This window comes from Mobula hypostoma, chromosome X1 (genome assembly GCF_963921235.1).
Source record: "Mobula hypostoma chromosome X1, sMobHyp1.1, whole genome shotgun sequence".
NCBI classification, from domain to species: domain Eukaryota; kingdom Metazoa; phylum Chordata; class Chondrichthyes; order Myliobatiformes; family Myliobatidae; genus Mobula; species Mobula hypostoma.
The window spans coordinates 56,820,940-56,843,154 of record NC_086128.1 but is presented as its reverse complement, the minus strand read 5'-3'; the positions used below and the strand labels follow the sequence as shown (position 1 = coordinate 56,843,154).

General features: G+C 42.4%; 1 protein-coding gene across 5 annotated transcripts in view; it reads right to left on the bottom strand.

The window, feature by feature from the left end:
- Window positions 1-22,215, bottom strand: part of LOC134340414 (protein AF-10-like) — a 325,409-nt gene that overhangs the window by 227,261 nt on the left and 75,933 nt on the right. For 4 of the 5 annotated variants that reach the window (XM_063037619.1, XM_063037621.1, XM_063037617.1 and 1 more), the window contains exons 6-7: window positions 17,780-17,873; window positions 7,708-7,812 (exon numbers count right to left, since the gene is read on the bottom strand). In XM_063037619.1, the coding sequence (XP_062893689.1) occupies window positions 7,708-7,812; window positions 17,780-17,873 (199 nt within the window). The remainder of the gene's footprint in view (window positions 1-7,707; window positions 7,813-17,779; window positions 17,874-22,215) is intronic. The other variant, XM_063037618.1, reaches the window with a different exon arrangement.

The window sequence follows — 22,215 nt, the reverse complement described above, 5'->3', positions numbered from 1 at the left end:
TGATGCTCAACCTGCTGGGTTACTCCAGCAGATTGTTTGAAACATTCACTGTTTTCCTTTCTACAGATACTGCCTGACATGCAAAGTATCTCATTTTCAGTTTCTATCCACAAGATTTAGTATCTCAGTAAAGATTACTAGCTGGTACAGGTGGGTGAGATTCACTCAAGACCAATAACTTTAATTGATGGAATATACATAGTAACCTTTCAGAGGATAACTAACAGCAACAGAGCAATGATCTTGCTGCAATACTGAAGTGTAGCTGCTAAAATCAGATTAACTCTAAAAGTTTTACATTTGCTCTAGGGACTTCTCTCATCAACGCCTTTTCAAAAATTTCCCGAGTGGAATCAACAACTATATAAAACTGCACCTTAGTGGCCACACATTATTAGGTACACCTACTCATTAATACAAATATTCATCAGCCAATCATGTGGCAGAAACTCCATGCACAGAAGTGTGTAGACATGATCAAGAGGTTCAGTTGTTGTTCAGACCAAACATCAGAATGCGGAAGGAATAATTAAGTGACTTTGACTGTGAAACGATTATTGGTGCCAGACAGGGTGGTTTGAGTATATCAGAAACTGCTGATTTCTTGGGATATTCAAGCACAACAGTCTCTAAAGGTTATGGAGAATGGTGTGAAAACAAAAAAGAAACATCCAGTGAGCAGCAGTTCTGTGAGTGAAAACACCTTGTTAATGAAAGAGGTCAGAGGAGAATGGGCAGACTGGCTCAAGCTGACAGGAAGGTGACAGTAAATCAAATGACCACAAGTTACAACCGTGCAGAAGACCATCTCTGAACAAACACGTCGAACCTTGAAGTGGATGAGCTACAGCAGCAGAAGACCACAAACATACACTCAGTGGCCACTTTATTAGATACAGGTGGTATCCAATATAGTGGCCACTGACTGTACATGACAATGCCAAGGCATTTATCTCTGGTAACTAATCCAATAGAGTGGTGTCAATGTGATGTTCCCTGACTCACATGCATTCTGTTTAAGTACATTATGAAGACAAATTGCAACCTATTAATGTAGCTTTAGCTTTACTGAACTTTTTGACAAAATATCGAGATGCACTCTCCTTAATTTAATTGCCTTTGCAAAAAACAAACTGCGCTCAACATTCGTACAACCCAATGACAAGAGAGCAGCAAAGCATGGTATGTGTTGGGTCTCTCAGAAGGGAATACATTACCTTCAAATGTCCCCTGACAGCAAATATTTAATAGTTTATTTTGGAATAGATATTTATTGTAATGGGGATTTCCACAGGAAACACATCTCTCCAAATGAGAAGCAACACACAAAATTGTGAAAGTTTTCCAGATTATTTTCAATCCCAAGAATACACACGCCAGGTGCTCTCCAGTGCTCTATATTGCTTTCGAAGGGTACCCAGGATGCTGACAGTACATGCAAAAGATCTATGAACAATCTGCCCTCCCTCTTGTCTGCTTGATGTTTTAAATTAAAATTAACATCCACCATCATTTTGCATGGGAAGACCTTCAAAGCAACTGAGCATGGATTGGTAATAATGTCTCCTCAGTAGTCACCCCTAACTTGCAGGAGGCGAGTAGCTGGGTGACTGTCAGGAAAAATAGTGACAGGAGACTCAATAGTCAGGGGAACAGACAGGAGATTCTGTGGACATCTGAATGGTACGTTGCCTCCCAGGTGCCAGGGTCAGGACGTCTCAGATTGCACCCACAGCATTTTGGAGGGGAAGGGAGAGCAGCCAGATGTCTTGGTACATATTGGTACTGTAACGCCCTGGTTCACATCTTTACTGTTATGCTGTGGGTATTTCATTTAGCCGCTCTGTAAGAGCTGTTTGTTCTGCTTTCAGCCTGTTTGGGTTATTGTTGAAGATAAGGAATGATGTGGAAAGTGTGTCATCCAATTAGGTTTTCTTGGCGAGAGACAATAAGGTTGGTCTTGGCTTTTACTCGGGAGGAGATGAAGAGAGAAGATGCTGGGGAGAACCGGTCGTAGTGTACGATCCAGTGGGAGACCCGTTTGTTCAAGATGGATTGCGAGCAACGTTTGGAAGGTGGTGTGGGCATTCACGCTGAATGTGGGCCCAGCACATGAGTGACAGAGAAGTTCAAAATGAACTCCAAATTGTGCACATTTGATTGTTTAATTAGAATGGGCCCTTTCTTTTTTGGTTTTCTTTACTAACCCTTTGGTTAAGATTCATAAATCTAATTCCTTTAATCGTATGCAGTGTGCTGTCTGTTATTTCATGGCATTAATTTGTGACAGGGTAGCAAATTACACAGCATCCACACAAACTGGGGTTTGGGGTGGGACAAGCTGTCTCAATCTCACGAGTTTGGCAGAACTTGAGAGTGTCTTCCCTAGACTTATGCAGCCAAGGAAACCAGGGGGTTGCAGTACCAATGGCAAAGGAAGAAAAAGCAAAGAGGTCCTGAAAAGAGAATTTAGAGAGCTAGGCAGGAAGCTGCAAAGCAGGACCTCCAGGGTAGTAATTTCTGGATCGCTACCTGTATCACGCACCAGTGAGGGTAGAAACAGGATGGTTTGGCTGAGAAGCTGGTGCAGCGGGCAGGGCTTCAGGTTCTTGGATCATTGGAATTTCTTCTAGGGGAAATATGACCTGTTCAAAAGTAATGATTTGCACCTGAATCTGAGGGGGACCAATACTCTCGCGGGCAGATTTGTTAGAGCTGTTGGGGAGGGCTTAAACTAATTTGACAGGGGGGTGGGAACCAGAGTGAAGGAACTCAGGATGGGACGGATGGGAAAAAAGCAAAGATAGCACGCAGTCAGGCTCTCAGGAAGAACAGGCAAATGATAGGACAAAATTGCAGTCAGCAGGGCGGGTATCAGGGCATTAGGGATGCAGAATTAAAAAGTGTAGCAAATACAGTACTCTAAGTGTTATATCTCCATGCACAGAGTATAAAAAATAAGGTGGGTGATCTTGTTGCACTATCACAGATTGTCATGATGTTGTGGCCATCACTGAGTCGTGGCTGAAGGATGGTTGTAGTTGGGAGTTGAACGTCCGAGGTTACACATTGTATCGGAGAGACAGGAAGGTAGGCAGAGAGGGTGGTGTGGCTCTGCTGGTAAAGAATGGCATCAAATCATTAGGAAGATGAGACATGGGATCAGAAGATGTTGAATCCTTGTGGGTTGAATTAAGAAACTGCAAGGGTAAAAGGACCCTGATGGCAGTTATATACAGGCCTCCCAACAGTAGCTTCAACATGGGAAAATCAGGTTAGTATTGGATCTCAAGAGAGTGAGTTTGTTGAATGTCTACGAGATAGCTTTTTAAGCCAACTAGGGGATCAGCTACACTCGACTGGGTGTTATGTAATGAACCGGAGGTGATTTAGGAGCTTAATGTTAGCATTTATTTCAAGGGGAATTGAATATAAAAGCAAGGAGATAGTGCTGAGGATTTACAAGACACTAGTGAGGCCGCACTTGGAGTATTGTCAACAGTTTTGAGAAAGGATGTGTTGCCATTGAAAAGAGTTCAGAGGAGGTTCATGAGGATGATTCTGGGAATGAAGGAATTAACATATGAGGAGCGTTTGGCAGCTTTGGGCCTGTACTTGGAATTCAGAAGAATGCGGGAAGATCTAATTGAAATGTAATGTTGAAAGGACTGGATGGGGTGGTTGTGGAGAGGATGTTTCCTCTGGGCATATCCAGAACTAGAAGGCAGCCTCAAAATTGAGGGGCGACCTTTTAGAACAGAGGCAAGGAGGAATTTTTTTAGCCAGAGAGTAGTGAATCTGTGGAATGCTCTGCTACAGACTGCGGTGGAGGCCAAGTCAGTGGGTATATTTAAGGCTGAAGTTGATAGTTTCCTGATTGGTCAGGGCATCAATGGTAATGGAGAGAAGGCAGGTGTATGGAGTTGAGTGGGATCCGGAATCAGTCATGATGGAATGGCAGAGCAGACTTGATGGGCTGAATGGCCTAATTCTGCTTCCATGTCTTATGGTCTTAAGGCAGAAGAACCTAGTGTGCCAGATGTTGGTGTGAGGGAAGAGAAGTGAGTGCAGCTACTATTACAAAGGGGAAGGTGCACAAAAAGCTGAAAGGCCTAAGGGTTCATGTTACCCAGACCAGATGAACTACACCCTGGTGTTCTGAAAGAGGTAGTGGTTGAGATTGTGGAGGCATTAGTAATGATTTTTCAAAAATCACTGGACCAGAGAAGTGCCAGAGAAGTGGAAGATTGTAAATGTCACTCCATTCTTTAAGAAAGGAGGAAGGCAGCAGAAAGGAAGTTATAGATTATTTAGTCTGACCTAAGTGGTTGGGAAGATGTTGAAGTCAATTGTTAAGGATGAGGTGATGGTGTACTTGGGGACATAGGACAAGATAGGACAAAGTCAGCATGATTTCCTTCAAGGAAAATCTTGCCTGATGAACATGCTGGAATTCTTGGAGGAGATTACAAGTAGGATAGATAAAGGGGATATAGTGGATGTTGTATATTTGGACTCTCAGAAGGCTTGGATAAGGTACCATGCATGAGGCTGCTTACCAAGTTAAGAACCCATGGTATTACAGGAAAGTTACTGGCATGGTTAGAGTATTAGCTGATTGGTAGGAGGCAGTGAGTAGAATAAAAGGATCCTTTTCTGGTTGGCTGCCAATGACTAGTGGTGTTCCGCAGGGGTTGGTGATGGGACCACTTCTTTTTATGTTGTATAAATGACTTAGATGATGGAATAGATGAGTTTGTTGCCAGGTTTTCAGATGATACGAAGAGTGGTGGAGGGGCAGGTAGTGTTGGGGAAACAGGAAGGCTACAGAAGGACTTGGACAGATTTGCAGAATGGGCAAGAAAGTGGCAAATGAAATACAATGTTGGAAATTACATGGTCATGCAGTTTGGTAGTAGGAATAAATGTGCAGATTATTTTCAAAACGGGGAGAAAATCCAAAAATCTGAGATGCAAAGGGACTTGTGAGTCCTTGTGCAGAACAACCTAAAGGTTAATTTGTAGGTAGAGTCAGTGATGAGGATAGTAAATGCAATTTTAGCATTCATTTCAAGGGGTCTAGAATACAAGAGCAGGGATGTGATGCTGAGCCTTTATAAGGCACTGGTGAGGGCTCACCTTGAGAATTGTGAACAGTTTTGGGCTCCTCATCTAAGAAAAGATGTGCTGGCATTGTTGAGGGTCCAGAAGAGGTTTACAAGGTGACTCTGGGAATGAAACGGTGAGCGTTTGATGGCTTGGGTCTGTATTCACTAGAATTCAGAAGAGGGAGGGGTTCTCATTGAAACCTTTCAAATGTTGAAAGGCCTAGACTGAATAGATGTGGAAAGGATGTTTCCCGTGGTGGGGCCGTCTAGGACAAGAGGGCACAGCCACAGTGTCCAGTTAAAACAGAAATGCAGAGGAATTTCTTTAGCTGGAAGGTGATGAATTTGTGGAATTTGGTACCACAGGCAGCCGTGGAGGCCAGGTCATTGGGTGTACTTAAGGATTGGATACAGCATCAAAGGTTATGGGGAGAAGGCTGGGAAGTATGGCTGAGGAGGGGAAAGAAAGGATCAGCCATAATTGAATGGCAGAGCAGACTTGATGGGCCAAATGGCCTAATTCTGCTCCAAGGTCTTATGGTCTTATGGACAATCAATACCAGTACACCTCAAGGATCTGTGCTTAGCCCACTACTCTACTCATGACTGAGTGGCTAGGCGTGGCATAAATGCATCTACAAATTCACCAGTGATAGAACTGTTGTTGGCAGAATCTTAGATGGCAATGAGGAGACATACAGGAGAGAAACAATTGGCTGGTTGAGTGGTATTGCAAAACCAGCCTTGCACTGAACATCAAGAAGACAAAGGAATTGGTTGTGGACTTCAGGAAGGGAAAGTCAGGAGAACACACATCAGTCCTCAGTGAGGGGTCAGTGGTGGAAAGTCTTCAAGTTCCTGATCACCAACATCTCAGAGGATCTCCCTAGGCCCAATATGTTGATGCAATCACAAAAAAGGCATTTGAGGAGAATAGGTTACAAGGTTGGCAAAACATCATGGGCTGTGTTGTACTGTTCTATGTTATATGATTTATGTTAATAGTTCATTCCAAAAGCAAACAGAAATTCAATAGACATTAAAAACTAATTAATTAGAGTAACCATCTTCATTAACATGTAAGCAGAACATGCAGTGCAATAGCAATTGCTAGATCAATAGCACAAAAAGAGGGAAACATACAGAGTGAAAAGGGATTAAATTAAAAGATTAGAAATAAAGATAAAGATTGGCTTTGTCATTTGCACACCAAATCATACAGGCACAGGAATGCCTGACCACCACCTCCCTCTCACCCACTCAGATTCCTCCTTGGATATTTCACCTTTCAACCTACACCTATGACCTCTAGTTCTAGCCTCACCCAACCTGAAGGGAAAAGGCAGCATGCATTCACCCATCCATCATAATTTTGTATAGCTCTACAAGATCTAGCGTCACTCCCCTGTGCTGCAGGGAATAAGATCTCTCCGTTAACCTTGGTATGTTCTAATGCTTGCATATAACATGGAAAATACAAATACTCTTAACAAAATTAGGCTGATACCCATCAAGTAAATTAATTGTATATTCTGAAATGCAAGATAAATTATCCACACTGGCAGATCTGCCATAGCATTCATCAGAGGAGGACACAGAAGGGAAGGTTCATCTGCTAACTTGACCTCATCCTCTGAGGTCACACCTATAGCTCTCCTTGAAAGCAATTGAACAAAGTAGTCATATGTTGGCAACTGTGGTTCCTTGTTAACTCCTCAGACCAGCAGCAATTGTAGCTGCTTCTAAACTATTAGCCCCTGGTCAGAAATTAAAAAAAACAATTATACAAGGGGTCTGGCTTTGTTAAAAAGACAGTGTTGCATCTTAAGTGGACAAATAGAAGAAAGACTTGTATCCAATATGACTGTCAGTGTTCAAGATGACAGTTGTAATTGAATGTCTCTTTTACTGGGACTGGTTCAAAAAATTCTATAATGTATTTTTATATATATTTTAGCAAATCACAGTTGAACAAGAAAATTATTTCAGTGAACAAGTAACATCTTGCAAATATTAAAACAGAAACCCAAAGGAATTTGGAACAGCAAATGGCCTCTAATTGACCACAGACCATTACTATTTACAGCAACCACACTTTGTAGTTACAAATGGACAGAGCAATTCAATACAGATTCGCATGGACAGAGGAAATGTGCAGTGTTTGAAAGACAAAACTCTCCTGTCTGGGCAAGGAGAACTGACGGCAACTTGAAACAGCAGTGAAATGAGACGTTGACACATTGCCCTCAGAAGCTCAAATGGTGAAGTCTTGATACTAGCCTGTTCATTTTGCTAGTCCTTCGTAATGTTTTCTCCTGAAGCCCAAGGCAGGAGAGTGAGCAACAGAATACTCTTGGCAGCCTGGAGGCTAGGGTAGTCTGTTGGGAGATGTCCCTACTGACTCTAATCCCTCCAACACTATCTTCCCCATCTGTAACCTAACTGTTGGATCGTTAACAGGTGCATTTCCACACAGAGTGTCCCTAATTCCAGTCTCGTTCATTTTCACACAGAGATGATAACAATAGGCCACAGGTCCGGTCTCCGTCTATTATTTGATCTGTCCTAACTTTGAGGTTAATACAAGATTAACACAAACCTTTCTCTGTCTGTCATACAGGGAGCTCAGTTTATCTTGCGAGTGAGAGGAGGAATCACTCAGGCCTTGGTCATAGGATGTGTTAGCTGAATGCCGACATTTCTTCTGCAGAATTCAAAAAGAGTTTCAAAGTTAAATAGAAATCGAATCTTTATCAAATCCAATATAGCAAACTGCTTCAGAAAGGATTTTATTGATGCTTTAAAAAAATTTCCCTGACTTTCTTATGGCCCCAAACGTTCAGCTAAGATATCAACAGGCCAGATTTCTCCTGTTTCACTGAGGCAGTCACTCAATCCCCAGTAACAGTTAAAACAGGATAAGTTCACTCCCCATCTATAATCTGTGTTTGTCAATGGATGTTGCCGATCAGGAGCGTGATCCCTGGATAATTTCTCCATTTTTTTAACCAAAATTTGCAGTCCAATACCCAACTTGACCATCAATGACCAAATGTGTTACAGTGGGTCTACCTTGCACTCTGATTGGCTTGGTCAAACTGAGGGACTGAGGCATGTGACTGGATGTCCCACCAAAAAGGATGCACTTAGAGACACTCAAAGATGAGACTTTGCACAGGTTACATTCAGCATGTGTTATGGCACTGGCATCTGTGGTATATGTGTCCACTACAGCTCAGGACCTCAGAGATGATGCCATGTTCAATTCAGTCGCTAGCATCAACACAAGACACCAGCAAAGAGCCGTCACTGAAGATCGGCCACGAGAGTAAGAGCTAAGTATCCCACCTTCGCCCTCCACTAACACCATCAACTCCCCAAGATCAACAGCAAAGAGATTTCTCCCTGAAAAGGCCAAAGGAACTAGGAAGTCATGAATACCCACCTCAAACAAACAGTGGATAAGAAAGACACAACACAAAATGGCCTGTCAACCCATCACAGCAATACCAGCTCTTTCAAGGACCTGTCCAATTACAAATGTTTGTAGTCCAACACTCTGCTTGGCAAAACAAATGATCATTCACCCAACAGGGATCAACGGTGGTCTACAGTAGTGGGTGTCGGGGGGGGTGAGGATTTGTGGGTGCAAGACCACCTCTAAGGCACCTCAGTACAAAACTCCAGCTGGAATCCCGCACCGAAAGGACGTGCAGAATAGTTAGAAACACTCGCGTGGAGGAGGTAAAGGATGTTGTCGTGTCATTTTGTAAATGCTTAGGTTGTTCTGCCCAATGTAGGGCCAGCATTTAGTTCTCAACTAGAGTCACAGGGCACTACAGCACAGAAACAAGCACTTCAACCCATCTAGTCCATGCTGAACTAGTCCCATCGATCTGCACCTGGACCATAGACCCAAACCACTCCCATCCATGTACCAATCCAAATTTCTCTTAAATGCTGAATTCAAACTACATCCACCACATCCACAGGCAGCTCGTTCCACACTGGCACCACCCTCTGAGTGAGGGAGTTCCCCCTCATGTTCCCCTTAAACATTTCACCATTCACCCTTAACCCATGAGCTCTAATTATAGTCTCATCCAACCTCGGTGGAAAAAGTCTGCTTGCATTTACACTATGTACATTCCTCATAATTCTGTAGGCCTCTATCAAATCTCTTATTCTATGCTCTTGGGAATAAAGTCATAACCTAGTCAAACTTTCCCTTTACAATTAGCAAATTAAAGCAGATTTTTATAATAAATTTTACTTCTGTGATCATACATTTAAAAATAAAAATTAGTTTGAAAGTAACTATGAAATTCTTGGTGTTATAAAACCCATGCAATTACCAGCTTACTCTGACCAAGGAAAAGGCCACTCCCCCATCTGACCCTCGCAGCTAATTACAGAGCAATCCAAGCCCCCAAGTCCCCTTCTTCTTTTCCTGTAACTCTCCAACTTATTCTCTCTCTTTCTCATATGCCCACCAGTTTCTCTCTGCCAATTACCAATTACTAAGGGATGATTGGCAGCAGCTAGTTATTCTATCAAAATGTTCTGTGGCATGAGAAATAAACCAAAGTCACAGAAAACATGCAAATTCCACACAGAGAGCACCTGAGGTCAGGATCAGATCTTGATCCCTGGTGTTGTGAGGCAGCAGTACTAAGTAAATCCCTCATTTGTCACTGCAGACTCATGCAAATTTCTATAGATGTACTGTAGAAAGCATCCTAAATGGCTGCATCACCTTCTGGTATGGAGAGGCCATTGCACAAGATCAGAAAAGGCTGCAGTGGGTTTCAAATTCAACCAGCTCCATCGTGGGCACTAGCCTCCCCACCATCGAGGCATCTTCAAAGGGCAATACCTCAAAAAGGTGGCATTCATCATGAAGGCCCCTCACTACCCATGACATGTCCCCTTCTCACAACTACCATCAGAGAAGAGGTACAGGAACCTGAAGACATGTATGCAACATTTTAGAAACAGCTTCTACTCCTCTGCCATTTCAATGGACAATGAACCCATGAACCAATGAGCTGCCTCACAATTTGTGCTCTCTTTTTGCAACACTTTATTTTTTAATGTCTATATATTATAATTTATACCTTACATCTTATGTATTGCACTGTACTATTGCCACAAAACAACAAACTACATGATACGTCAGCGATGATAAACCTGATTCTGACTGTGATTCTTTATGGAAGGGAACCTGCCTGATCTGACCAATACGTTATCATGAGACCATAAGATATAGGATTTATTATCCCTCTCAAACCCATTCTCCAGCCTTCTCCCCATAAGCTTTGACACGCTTACTAATCAAGAACATAGCAACCTTCGCTTTAAATGTACTCAATGATTTTGCCTCCACAGCCATCTGTGACAAGGAATTCCACAGATTCACCGCCCTCTGGCTGAAGAAAATTTTCCTCATCTCTGTTCTAAATTAACATCCCTCTATTTTGAGGCTGTGCCCTCTGGTCCTAGACTCTCCCACTATAGGACACATCTACTCTATCTAAGCCTTCCATTATTCAAGTCTTCAATGAGATCCTCCCAAAATTCTTCTAAACCATTAAGTACAGGCCCGGAGCCATCAAATGCTCCTCATACATTAACCCTTTCATTTCTGGGATCATTCTTGTAAACCTCCACTGGACCCTCTCAAACATCGTTTTTTAATAAGGGGTCCAAAACTACTCATCATATTCCAAGTGCAGTTTGACCAATGCCTTATAAAGCCTCAGATTCAGAAACCTGATTGGGTCTTACCTGCCCCTCTCAGTTTTGATCAGAAATTGCCAACACTACCAGCTACTCCCACATCTTAAGAACAAACTTGCTGCTGTGTTTCCTACATTACAGGGGTACTTCTCTGGCTTTAAAGTTTTTTGAGATATTGAAACCATGAACACTTGCTCCTGAGAGAGAAGATCTCCTTTTTGTGATCGTCTGGTAAGCCAACTTACTCGGCCCCACTGCTTTCCAGTGAAGGCACCAAAACATGACCAGTGATGACTTCTGTTCAGTCAAGTGGATCAATCATCCCCACCACGTCCATCTGCCTTGCCGCAATGTTCTCAGTGCAGCCTTCCAACACATTGCAAAACATGCATTGGAGCACAGGTTCTGTGCTCGGGGAAACACAAGATCAATCCAAACCCTGTGGCATTGAGGTCATTACAACTGGCATGTTTCAAACACGGTCCATGCCTCAAATTCCTGACAAGGAGAAGAGGCTAAAATATGAATGAAAGCATGAGGTTCCTACCCCTGATTGACCACTAAATATCTTCTGATAAATACATTGGCACAGACTATGAGGAGCACAGTGGGCGAAAGGTCCATTGTCATCTAGTATCTCGGCAGACATGACCATAAAAAGTATGAGATTTTGTAGACCTTAGAAATCTTGAACAACACACACAAAAGAAAATATTGGAGGAATTCAGCAGGTCAGGTAGAGGAGATGTAGCGAAAAACTGGGTGGTGACTGGTGTAAGAGCTAAAGGGCTAAAAAAGGAATCTGATAGGAAAGGAGAGTGGGCCATGAGGGAGAGGGAAGGAGAAGGGGCACCAGAGTGCGAGGATGGGTAGGTGAGAAGGGGTATGAGGAGAAGGGATATAGGAGGAGAAGGGATATAGGAGCAGAAGTTGGCCATTTGACCCATTGAGTCTGCTCCGCCATTCAATCTTGGGCTGATCCAATTCTTCCAGTCATCCCCACTCCCCTGCTTTCACCCCATACCTTTGCTGCCCTGGCTAATCAAGAACCTATCTATCTCTGAATACAGTTGGCCCTCCTTATCCGTGAGGGATTGGTTCTGGGACCCCTCGTGGATTCCAAAAAATGCGGATGCTCAAGTCCCTTATTCAACCTGTCGAAATGCGGTGGACCTTAGGACCCAGCAGAACCACAGACCTTATTTAACCTGTCTCAGTGCGGTGGACATTAGGACCCGGCGGCAGAGCTCTGAATCCGCAGTGTTTCTGTTCATGAAAATAATCACGATCACGATTGAAAATAAAGTGGAAATATTAAAGTGATCAGAAAGAGGTGAAATGCCATTGGTCATTGGAAAAGCATTAGGCTACAGTCGATCAACGATCAGAACAATTTTAAAGGATAAAGTGAGAAAGGCCCTGCCCCGATGAAAGCTACAATTATTACTAAGCAACACAGTGGTTTAATTATTGGGTTTTGGGGTTTTGGGTTTTTGATCCTTCACATCAACCCGGCACGGATGGAGAGCGCGCTCGGGAGCGGTCTGTCACTGGATCAAACTCGGGAATTTTTGTTCCCGAGCCCGGCGCTGAGACATACATTTCTTAAGTGTTTTATATGCATAGAAAGGTAAAATATATACTATATACTAAGACAAACGTTTGACTAACTGACACTAAATAATACTGGATGTACCTGTTCCAACTTACTTAGTAAGAGGACTTCCGGGTTTTTTCGATCTCAATAACCTACGCACATCCTCCCGTATACTTTAAATCATCTCTAGCTTACTTATAATACCTAATACAATGTAAATGCTATGTAAAATAGTTGTTATACTGCATTGTTCAGGGAATAATGACAAGAAAAAAAAGTCTGTACATGTTCGAACAACAAGTGATGGAAGAGCGCTTCCAGGTTTTCGATTTGCGGTTGTTTGAATTCGCGCATGCGGAACTCGCGGATAAGGAGGGCCGACTGTATGAGGTGCTTCTCCTCCAACTTGAGTGGCCTCATTGTGACAGCAGACCGACACATTGGAATGGAATGGTGTCAGATTGAAATGGATGGCCTCTGGGAAATCCCACACACAAAAAAAAAGTCCCATGACACACAGGCATTATGGAAGGTGCAAAAACGATTTAACAAGGCTCATAACAGAAAGGAAGAGCTCAAACGCTTAGACAGATACAGTACAGTATGAAGTTATTAAATCTTGAGGATAAATGGAGATGACATTTCTTTTAGCAGAGGGACAGAAAGCAAGAATCATGAATATAATGGTTACTATAAATCCAAAAAGGCATTCAAGAGATTTTACTTAGAGAGAAGGAACAAGGAATGGTCAAGTGGTATTATTTAGGCCTATATAATGTATGTACTTTATAACATATATTCTGTATTATTTCAGCCTGTATTATTATAATGTATTCTATATTGTATGCATTCTATTATTTGGGGCTGCGTTATATATGTATTCTAAATTATGTATTCTGTATTATCATGTATTACTTTAAATAATATTTTCTGAATTTAGAAGTAATTTATCCTGCATTATTTGGGCTTGTACTCACTGGAATTTAGAAGAATGAGGGGGAATTTCATTGAAACCTATCTGATGCCGAAAGGCCTAGATAAAGTGGATGTGGAGAGAACAGCTGAAGAGCCTAATTCTGCTCCTATGTCATATGATGCTGAAAAACACCAGCACACACCGGTAGTACTTATTGTCAGAACTCCATGCTGCATGGTTATTTAAGTTACATGTAACAGTTAATCAGGTGGTTCAAGGCCTCAGGCATAGCTGACATCCGATAGAAACAAAGCAAAAGGGGGAAAATGTAACTGAAGTTAAACAGAACAAATAACTTTTAAAGGCAAAATATTTGGGTTCGTATGTTAGCGTAACATTGCAAAAAATTTTTGCTGCTGTTTTGTCAAATCCCCTTGTGTCTGTATATCAGGCCTCTTAACACTCGTGGCCATCTGGTAGTCTGTATGAAGTGAATAGGAAATGGCCTGGCATTATGGAATTCAAAGATAATAAATGGACTCAGATACAAGCTTCAAGAGAATAAACAGGTTTCACTGCAGATGGTGGGCTATGGCAGTCATTAATCCCGAGGGAACCACGTCGTCGGACAGACACTTTGAAAAATACTCCTGTATATATTCTCTAGTGGCTTTCCTTCCACTCCTTTTAACTACTTCCCCCCCGCCCCCCCAAAATGTGTCAGGATTTATCATCCCGTCCAGCAGCAGGCAAGTAGTTGCCACAGAGTGGTGGAGGAGGTAGAGAAGGTGAGAAGGAGGGAGGGAGGGGGAGGAGGAGGAGGGAGAAAATGGAGAGAATGGGCAATGAGTAGGGAGGGTGCAAGGGACAGTGTAGGGAGTGGCGGACAGAGGGTGTTGGGTGGGGTTTAAGGGAGGGTGCTAGGGACAGTGAAGGATCAGGGGATCGGGGATGTTCGGAGGGAGGATGCCAGGGAATGCAGGGGGTGGGGTAAGGTGGAGGGGAGGATGCGAGGGACAGTGCAGAGGGAAGGGGCAAGAGAGAATTCATGTACACAGGGAAGGGGAGAAAGAGAAAATTAATCAAATACACATATGGAAAACAATGAAATTACTTTAAATACAGAAAATTAGTCAAATACGCATATGGAAAATAATGGAGGGTTGTGATGGCAAATGTACATTCTGAGGCTCAGAAGAGAAAGAAATGAATACACATACAACAGGGAGACAGAGAGTGACGTACACTATAATGTCCACCAGGACCTTTCATGATTTATGTACATCCTACCATTGTGATTCCAGTTCATTCATTTATCATGTGTACATGGAAACATACAGTGAAATGCATCGTTTGCTCTAACAACCAACACAACCTAAGGATGTGCTAGGGTCAGCCTGCTAGTGTCGGCACACATTCCAGCACCAACATACATGTCCACAATGTTCAACAGAGTAACACTAACAACAACCACCACCACCGCAGCAAAATAAGCGCCTTGCTGATGTGATATGTGAAATGCAGCAGCCAATTTGTACCAAGAAAGACCCACCCCCCCCCCCCACACCAACAAACAGCAACGTGAAGAGGACCAGTTAAAAGATTCGGGAGTGTCTATCAGGCACGACACTGGAAAGCTCGCCACTTCGCTGTGAATAAATGGCATGGGATGTTTTAATCTTCCCAAGAGACCAGACAAGACCTCAGTTTAACATAACAAATGAAAGATGGCACCTCTGGCAGTCAGATGCTCCCTCAGTGCCGCACTGGAGTGCAAGCATAGATTATTATTCAGAGTCACACCACACAGTATCGGCCAAAGTAATGAATGAATCAGACACAAAGATGCCCAGTTCAGTGCTTGGGGCCAACATTAATCGAGCTTAGGGCTTGACCTCTGGAGAGGAAAAGTCACAATTTTTTCTTCATTGCCATCCAGGGATATCTGAAGGATGAACGAGCAAAAATAGTTTCAATTCACACCTCCACCCCAATTCTTAGAGATCTTAAAATATACAGTATATATGCCCATTACTCTCAGGAAACTTGACCAATTCCAATGCACCACTTTTGACATAAGTGCCAACAATATTTTGTACTCAAAAGATGTGCACAATTGTGTGTCATATAAACTTACCGAGTTTTCCACGAACCATGTTGTGGCCCTGGCTCAGATCAGCTGTTCCGTTACACACTGGTTCTAACCGCGCATAGTCCCGAGCCACCATTCTCAAACTGAACCCAGACTCAACAATGTGAATCCACTCTAAGAATGCCAACATGTAGTCAGATGGAAGACTATTTTGAGCCAATCTGATGTAGCAAGTGTCAGCTCTTGTGCCTCAGACTGTTAACCTCAGTGGGCCTTGACAACCTCGTACCTCCCTACTTCTGTATCCTCTTCAGTCTTGCAATTCTTCCACTTGTCTGTATTTCTCGCACCTCTATAGAAGAATGAGGGGGGATCTCATTCAAACACATTGAATATTGAAAGATCTAGACAGAGTTCATGTGGAGAGGATGTTTCCTATAGTGGGGGAGTCCCGGACCAGAGGGCACAGCCTCAGAATAGAGGGGACGTCCATTTAGAATGGAGGTGAGGAGGAGTGTCTTTAGCCGGAAAGTGGTGAATCTGTGGAATTCATTGCCACAGACAACTGTAGAGGCCAAGTCATTGGGTATATTTAAGGCAGAGGTTGATAGGTTCTTCATTAGTCAGGGTGTCAAAGGTTACGGGAAGAAGGCAGAAGAATGGCTTGAAAGGGATCAGAAATCAGCCATGGTGGAATGGGCAGAACAGGATCGATGGGCCAAGAGGCCTAATTCTGCTCCTATGTCTCTATGGCTTTCTTGCCTCTTCCCTACAACTTTTACTGCCCCTCAGTCTGAAAGCACAAATTTCCTGCCTACCTCTTTTGATATCTTTACCCCTCTTTCCTTCTTAAGATGCTTTTTTGAACCAGGCTAGGTCACCTGCATTATTGTCCCTTTCTTTGTCAGTGCCAATTACCATCACCAAGCCTGGGCATTTTGGGAGGGGCGGGGGTGGTGGCGCACGCGCGCACGTGTGTGTGTGTTCATTCAAGTGTGTGCTAACCCTGACACCAATCTATCCAAATATCCAACACTGAAGTGAGTCTAATTCAGACATGATGAGATTTTTCCAAAACGAAGTGCTACTGCAAAAATAAGGACACACATGTAACAGATAAATCCTGCCAAGCAACTGAAGAGGATAAATGAAGCAGGTAGAGCACTTGATGTGCTCACCCAATGAATTCTAGAGGTGATGCAATGAATAGACAAGATTTTTGGGCCACGCCTGCACCAATTTCCATCCCTCATTTTAGTTTTTGTTGGGTCACCTCAATTAGCATCAATAGCCTAGAACAGGATACAGATCTTAATACTGAATAACATCTAGGCACTTGAAAGTGTGAACAAAGCTGGAGAGGGTTGCAAACTCAGTCAGCTTCGTCATGGGCTCTATTCTCCCCAGCATGGAAGACATCTTCAAAAGGCGATGCCTCAGAAAGGCAGCATCCAATCAGTGAGGACCCTCATCACCCAGAACGTGCCCTCTTCTTATTACTACCATCAGGAGGAGATACAGGAGCGTGAAGGTAGACAATCAATGTTTCAGGAACATCTTCTTACCCTCTGCCATCAGATTTCTGAACAGACAATGAACTAAACCATGAACAGTATCGCACTATTTCTGTTTTCTTTTGAATTATATTTTTAATTTTTATTTCTTACTGTAACTCACAGTAATTTTTATGTATTGCACAGTACTGCTGCCACAATACAACAAATTTCATGACATATAGTATGTCAGTGATACTACACCTGATCCTGAACAATGGCCTGGGGAAAGTTTAGGATTAGCTGTGATTGACCTTTGATCAGAATGAAAGCCCTTGGCCTTTTAGACAAGGGAATGGAAGATGCCTACAGACTATTCACCAATAATGAGTCACGTCTTCATGTGGAAAGGGGGTGGGAGGGGGCACAAGCTGGAAATGATTCCTCCCATCCATCCAACAATCTCTTTGACTCCCTACCATCAGCATTAGGACAAGAATTGTTAGGATGGGAAACAGCATCTTCCCCCAGGCCGTGAGACCACTAAACTCCCTGACAACACCCAGGTCTCATCCCATAAAAAGCGCCAGTAGTGTAATACTGTTTACTTTTTAAACCTATGTCATAAATGCAGCTTATTATTGAAATTATTTGTGGCAATATTACTTCATGTGTTGCGTGCGAGTTACATGTACTGTGTTGTGCACCTTGGTCTGGAGGAACGTTGTTTCATTTAAAGGTACATATGTATATTGGTTGATTGACAATAATTTTGAACTTGAACTTGAACTTGAAATGGAACAAGAACAGTCTGCTGGACATAGGTCAACTTACCACTTTGTTGAAATGGTACTTGCAATAGCCGCAATACTTCACATTATCGATTTCAGAGCCCTGTTCCTCACACAGTAGGCCTGCCATCTGGGCGCTAGGGAGAAACATACCACACATTAGCTACACACTCAGATTTCACACCTGTCAAATGTCAGAATACCCCTAGATCAGGGGCCTTCACTCCAGCTCCCTAGCCATGAACTTCAACCTGTTAAGGGCATCACCATAGCAGACAGTAGAGCTGCTATCACACAGCTCCAGAGACACAGGTTTGACCTAAACACCTGGTGCTGTCTGTGTGGAGTTTGCATGTTCTCCCTGCAAACACGTGGATTTTCTCCCATATCCCAAAAATCTGCAGGTTCATAGGTTTACTAGCCATCCAATGGAGTTGACAGGAAAGTGGGAGATTAGTGCAAAAATATGACTGGCACAGCAGTGCAACACTTCACAGCACCAGTGATCTGGGTTCAATTCCCATTGCTGCCTGGAAGGAGTTTGTACATTCTTCAGAAGACTGTGTGGATTCCCTCCAGGTGCTCTGGTTTCTTCCCACAGTCTGAAGATATATGGGTGAGGGTTAGTAAGTTGTGGGCATGCAATACCAGCGCTGGAAGTATGGTGACACTCGCGGGCTGCCCCCAGCACATCCTCAGACTATGTTGGTCATTGACACAAATGATGTATTTCACTGTATGTTTCGATGTAGATGTGACAAATAAAGCTAATCTTTAATTTAATCTTTTTTTTTAAAAAAATGGGTACTTGATGATTGGCATGGGCTTGATGGGCTGAAGAGTCTGTTTCTGTACTGTCTCTCTAATCTATGACTAATACCTTTAACATGGTGATCACCTTAAAATGAACATCATAATCAACACTTCTAAGGAAGGAGGATGCTCTGTTAATAATAAAGTTGACAGTAAGTTGATGCAAGGCCTATTATTTTCAGCTCATTGGAAGATCATTGCATTTTGAAGAGAAATACATGTTCTTACAAACTAGCCTGCACAATATCTAGGACCATCATAGTAAGTATAATGGTGAAGGCACCCAAGAGGAGCATAATTAAACACTAACTCTCGACTGTTCTCATGTCCCAATCAAGTTCACAAAATAGTGGCTTATTGCCCTGAACAGGGAGAGAAGGGAACCAGGGCAGATGCTTAAAGGCAAAGGCAAAGAGAATATAAGATTATAAACAGAATGCTGGAAATAATCATCAGGTCAATCAGCATCTATGGAGAGAAACACAGTTCAGACCTCTTATACTCTAAAGGATCCCTCAACCTACCCTGTCATGGCCCTTGCACTTCATTTGTCTACCTGCACTTTCTGTGTAACTGTAACACCATATTCTTTCTTTTGTACTACATAGAGAGCATCCTCACATCAACCGTTACTGTCTGGTTTGTTGCAAAATAAATGAAAGCTACATCAAATTGTCAGTCAGCAGAAAAGGTCACTGGCTGCAGTCTACCATCACAACAGGATGTGTATGGGTCTAAGACAAAGAATTGGGCAGGAAAAATCCTTGCAGACACTACCCACATGGCAAACTGCTTTTTCCAAAAGCTCCTTTCTGGACAGCGCTATAAGGCTGTTAAAACAAAAACTTCATGCCATCATTAAAGTTTCTTCCACCAGTCAGTTAGTCTGATCAACGATTCTAGTTAGCCCCCCTCCCCATTACCCCTCTAACTATTACCTCAATAACTGAACTGCACTGTAAACACTTCAAACCACTTTTTATAATGTTATTTACATTATAAATCCATGCTGGTAGTTATATTTTTGCATGTTTTCTTTCACATCTGTACTTTAACCTCTAATTTTATTTTTTTTATACAATTCCTTCTAATTGTTGAATGTTGTTTTTTTTTGCTGCATGTCGCGCCCTGACCAACACACCTCAATAAATTCCTAATACATGTAAATATATATGGTGAATAAAGTTGACCCTTGCTTCTCGAAGTCTGGAATGAGCTGCCTGGACAGCGTGCAAACAAGAACTTCTCATTGTACCTTGGGTACATGTGACAATAATAATAAACCATCTACCAATATCCTGAAAGTTGATCGACCTAAAAGGAAAACTCTACTTCTTTCTCCACACATGCTGCCTAACGGGCTAAATATTTCCAGCATTCCTTGCTTTTACTCTAGATTTCCAGCACCTGTAGTATTTTACAGTGCAGAAGAGGGAGTAGTGGAAAAAGAATGAAAAAATTGGGATGAAATGTCAGATGGTGAAGAAAGAATGAGGCATAAAAGGTTGAGGAGAATTGCTGCCCCAACCAACCAATGATCTAAGCTGATCAGAGATAACACACAATTGCAAAAAGCCAGGGGAACCCTTCAACATAAGGTTACAGAGAAGACAGGTGGGTTCACAAACCAACCAGATAGTGTTTTACAAATGTAGAAATGTTGCTCCTGTAATTGGCAAGCCCAGCCCTCAATATTAATTTTGGCTTCCTTTTAAGTTCTTTATAAATGAACCTTAAACTTGAATCCAGCATTCACATTCCACATTCAGTGGTCAGTTTATTCCACACCACCTGTATCAAAGTCACTTAGATCACATTTCTTCCTCAATCCAATGTTTGGTCTAAACAACAACTGAACCTCTTGATCATGTCTGCATACTTTTATGTTTTGAGTTGCTGCCAAATGATTGACTGATTAGATATTTGCATTAACGAGCAGGTGTACAAGTGTACTGAATAAACTGGCCACCGAGTGTATACTCCTATTACAAACTGCTAAAGGCAAACTATTTCTGGCACAGATCTAAATCATAAAATGTTTTACAAAGGACTGAGATTCACCCAATACATAGAATAAGGTTCTGCAGGCACTAAACTACAGCATCAGATTTTTTTTAAATCCCAGTTGATGGATATCAGTGGCTAATAGAATATTTAATCCCAGGAGTCGATTTATAAATATTTTGGATGTCTCATTCTTGTTAATGTTATTGGAACCATAATCCACAAGCCACATTATTGGTGACAGCAATCCCAGTCACCCAGCTCATTCTTCTTGCACTGCTGTCGCACAACTTTCACAGGACCATAATATATAGCAGCAGAATTAGGCCATTTGGGCCATCAAGTCTGCTTCACCATTCCATCATGGCTGATTTTATTATCCCTCTCAACCTCATCCTCCAGCCTTCTTCCCATAACCTTTGATGTGCTTACTAATCTACAAGAGGTGCAGATATAATCTGCAGAAAGCTATCTCACCGGTGAAGTGGAGATTCCAGACCAAACTTAAATGAACGAGGGATGCTTGACAGCTGTGGCAAGGCTTGAATGCTACAACTCCCTACAAAATTAAATCAAGCAACATGGGAGATGAACTCAATGCCTTCAATGCTCGCTTTGACCATCAGAACATGGAGGAACCATCCCGAACTCCCACATCTCCCGACGATCCTGTGATCTCAGTATCTGAAGCTGACACGCGGGCTACCTTCAGGAGGGTGAATCTGGACCTGACAGGTTACCTGGCCACATACTAAAGGCCTGTGCTGACCAACTGACTGGCATGTTCACCGAGATCTTTAACTTCTCCCTTTGGAGGATCAGGAGCGGAGAGAGTTAGCAACTTTAAATCCTTGAGTGTTACTATTCCAGAGGATTTGTCCTAGACCCAGCACGCAAGTGCAATTGCGAATAAAACATGCAAGAGCCTCTGCTTCTGTAGGAGTCTGCAGAGTTTTGGCATGACATCTAAAACTTCAACAAACTTCTATAGATGTGTAGTGGAGAGAGTATTGACTTGTTACATTATAGCCTGGTATGGAAACACCAACGCCTTTGAACAGAAAATCCTACAAATCGTACTGGATTCAGACCAGTACATCATGGGTAAAGCCCTCCCAAGCATTAAGCACATCTACATGAAACGCTGTTGTAGGAAAGCAACATCCATCATCAAAGATCGTCATCACTCAGGCCATGCTCTTTCACACTACTGCGATGAGGTAGAAGGTCCAAGAGTCTCAGTACTTTCACCACCAGGTTCAGGAACAGTTAATACTCCGCAACCAATTATTTCACTTTAAGGACTCTTTATCTTGTTATCTCATGTTCTTGTTATTTATTGCTATTTACTTATATTTGCATTTGCGCAGTTTGTTGTTTTTTGCACGCTGCTTGACCTTTCATTGATGTTGTTATAGTTACTATTCCATAGATTTGCTGAGTATACTCAGAAGAAAATGAATCACAGGGTTGTATATTGTGACTTATATATACTTTGATAATAACATTTATTCTGAACTTTGAACTTTAATCAAGAATCTATGTGTCCCAGAACACATTCTACACAATCAGGAAAGCTCACCAACACCACCACTTTCTAAGGAGGCTGAAGGGAGCTGGACTTTGTACATCTATACTCACGTCCTTCTACAGAACCCCAAA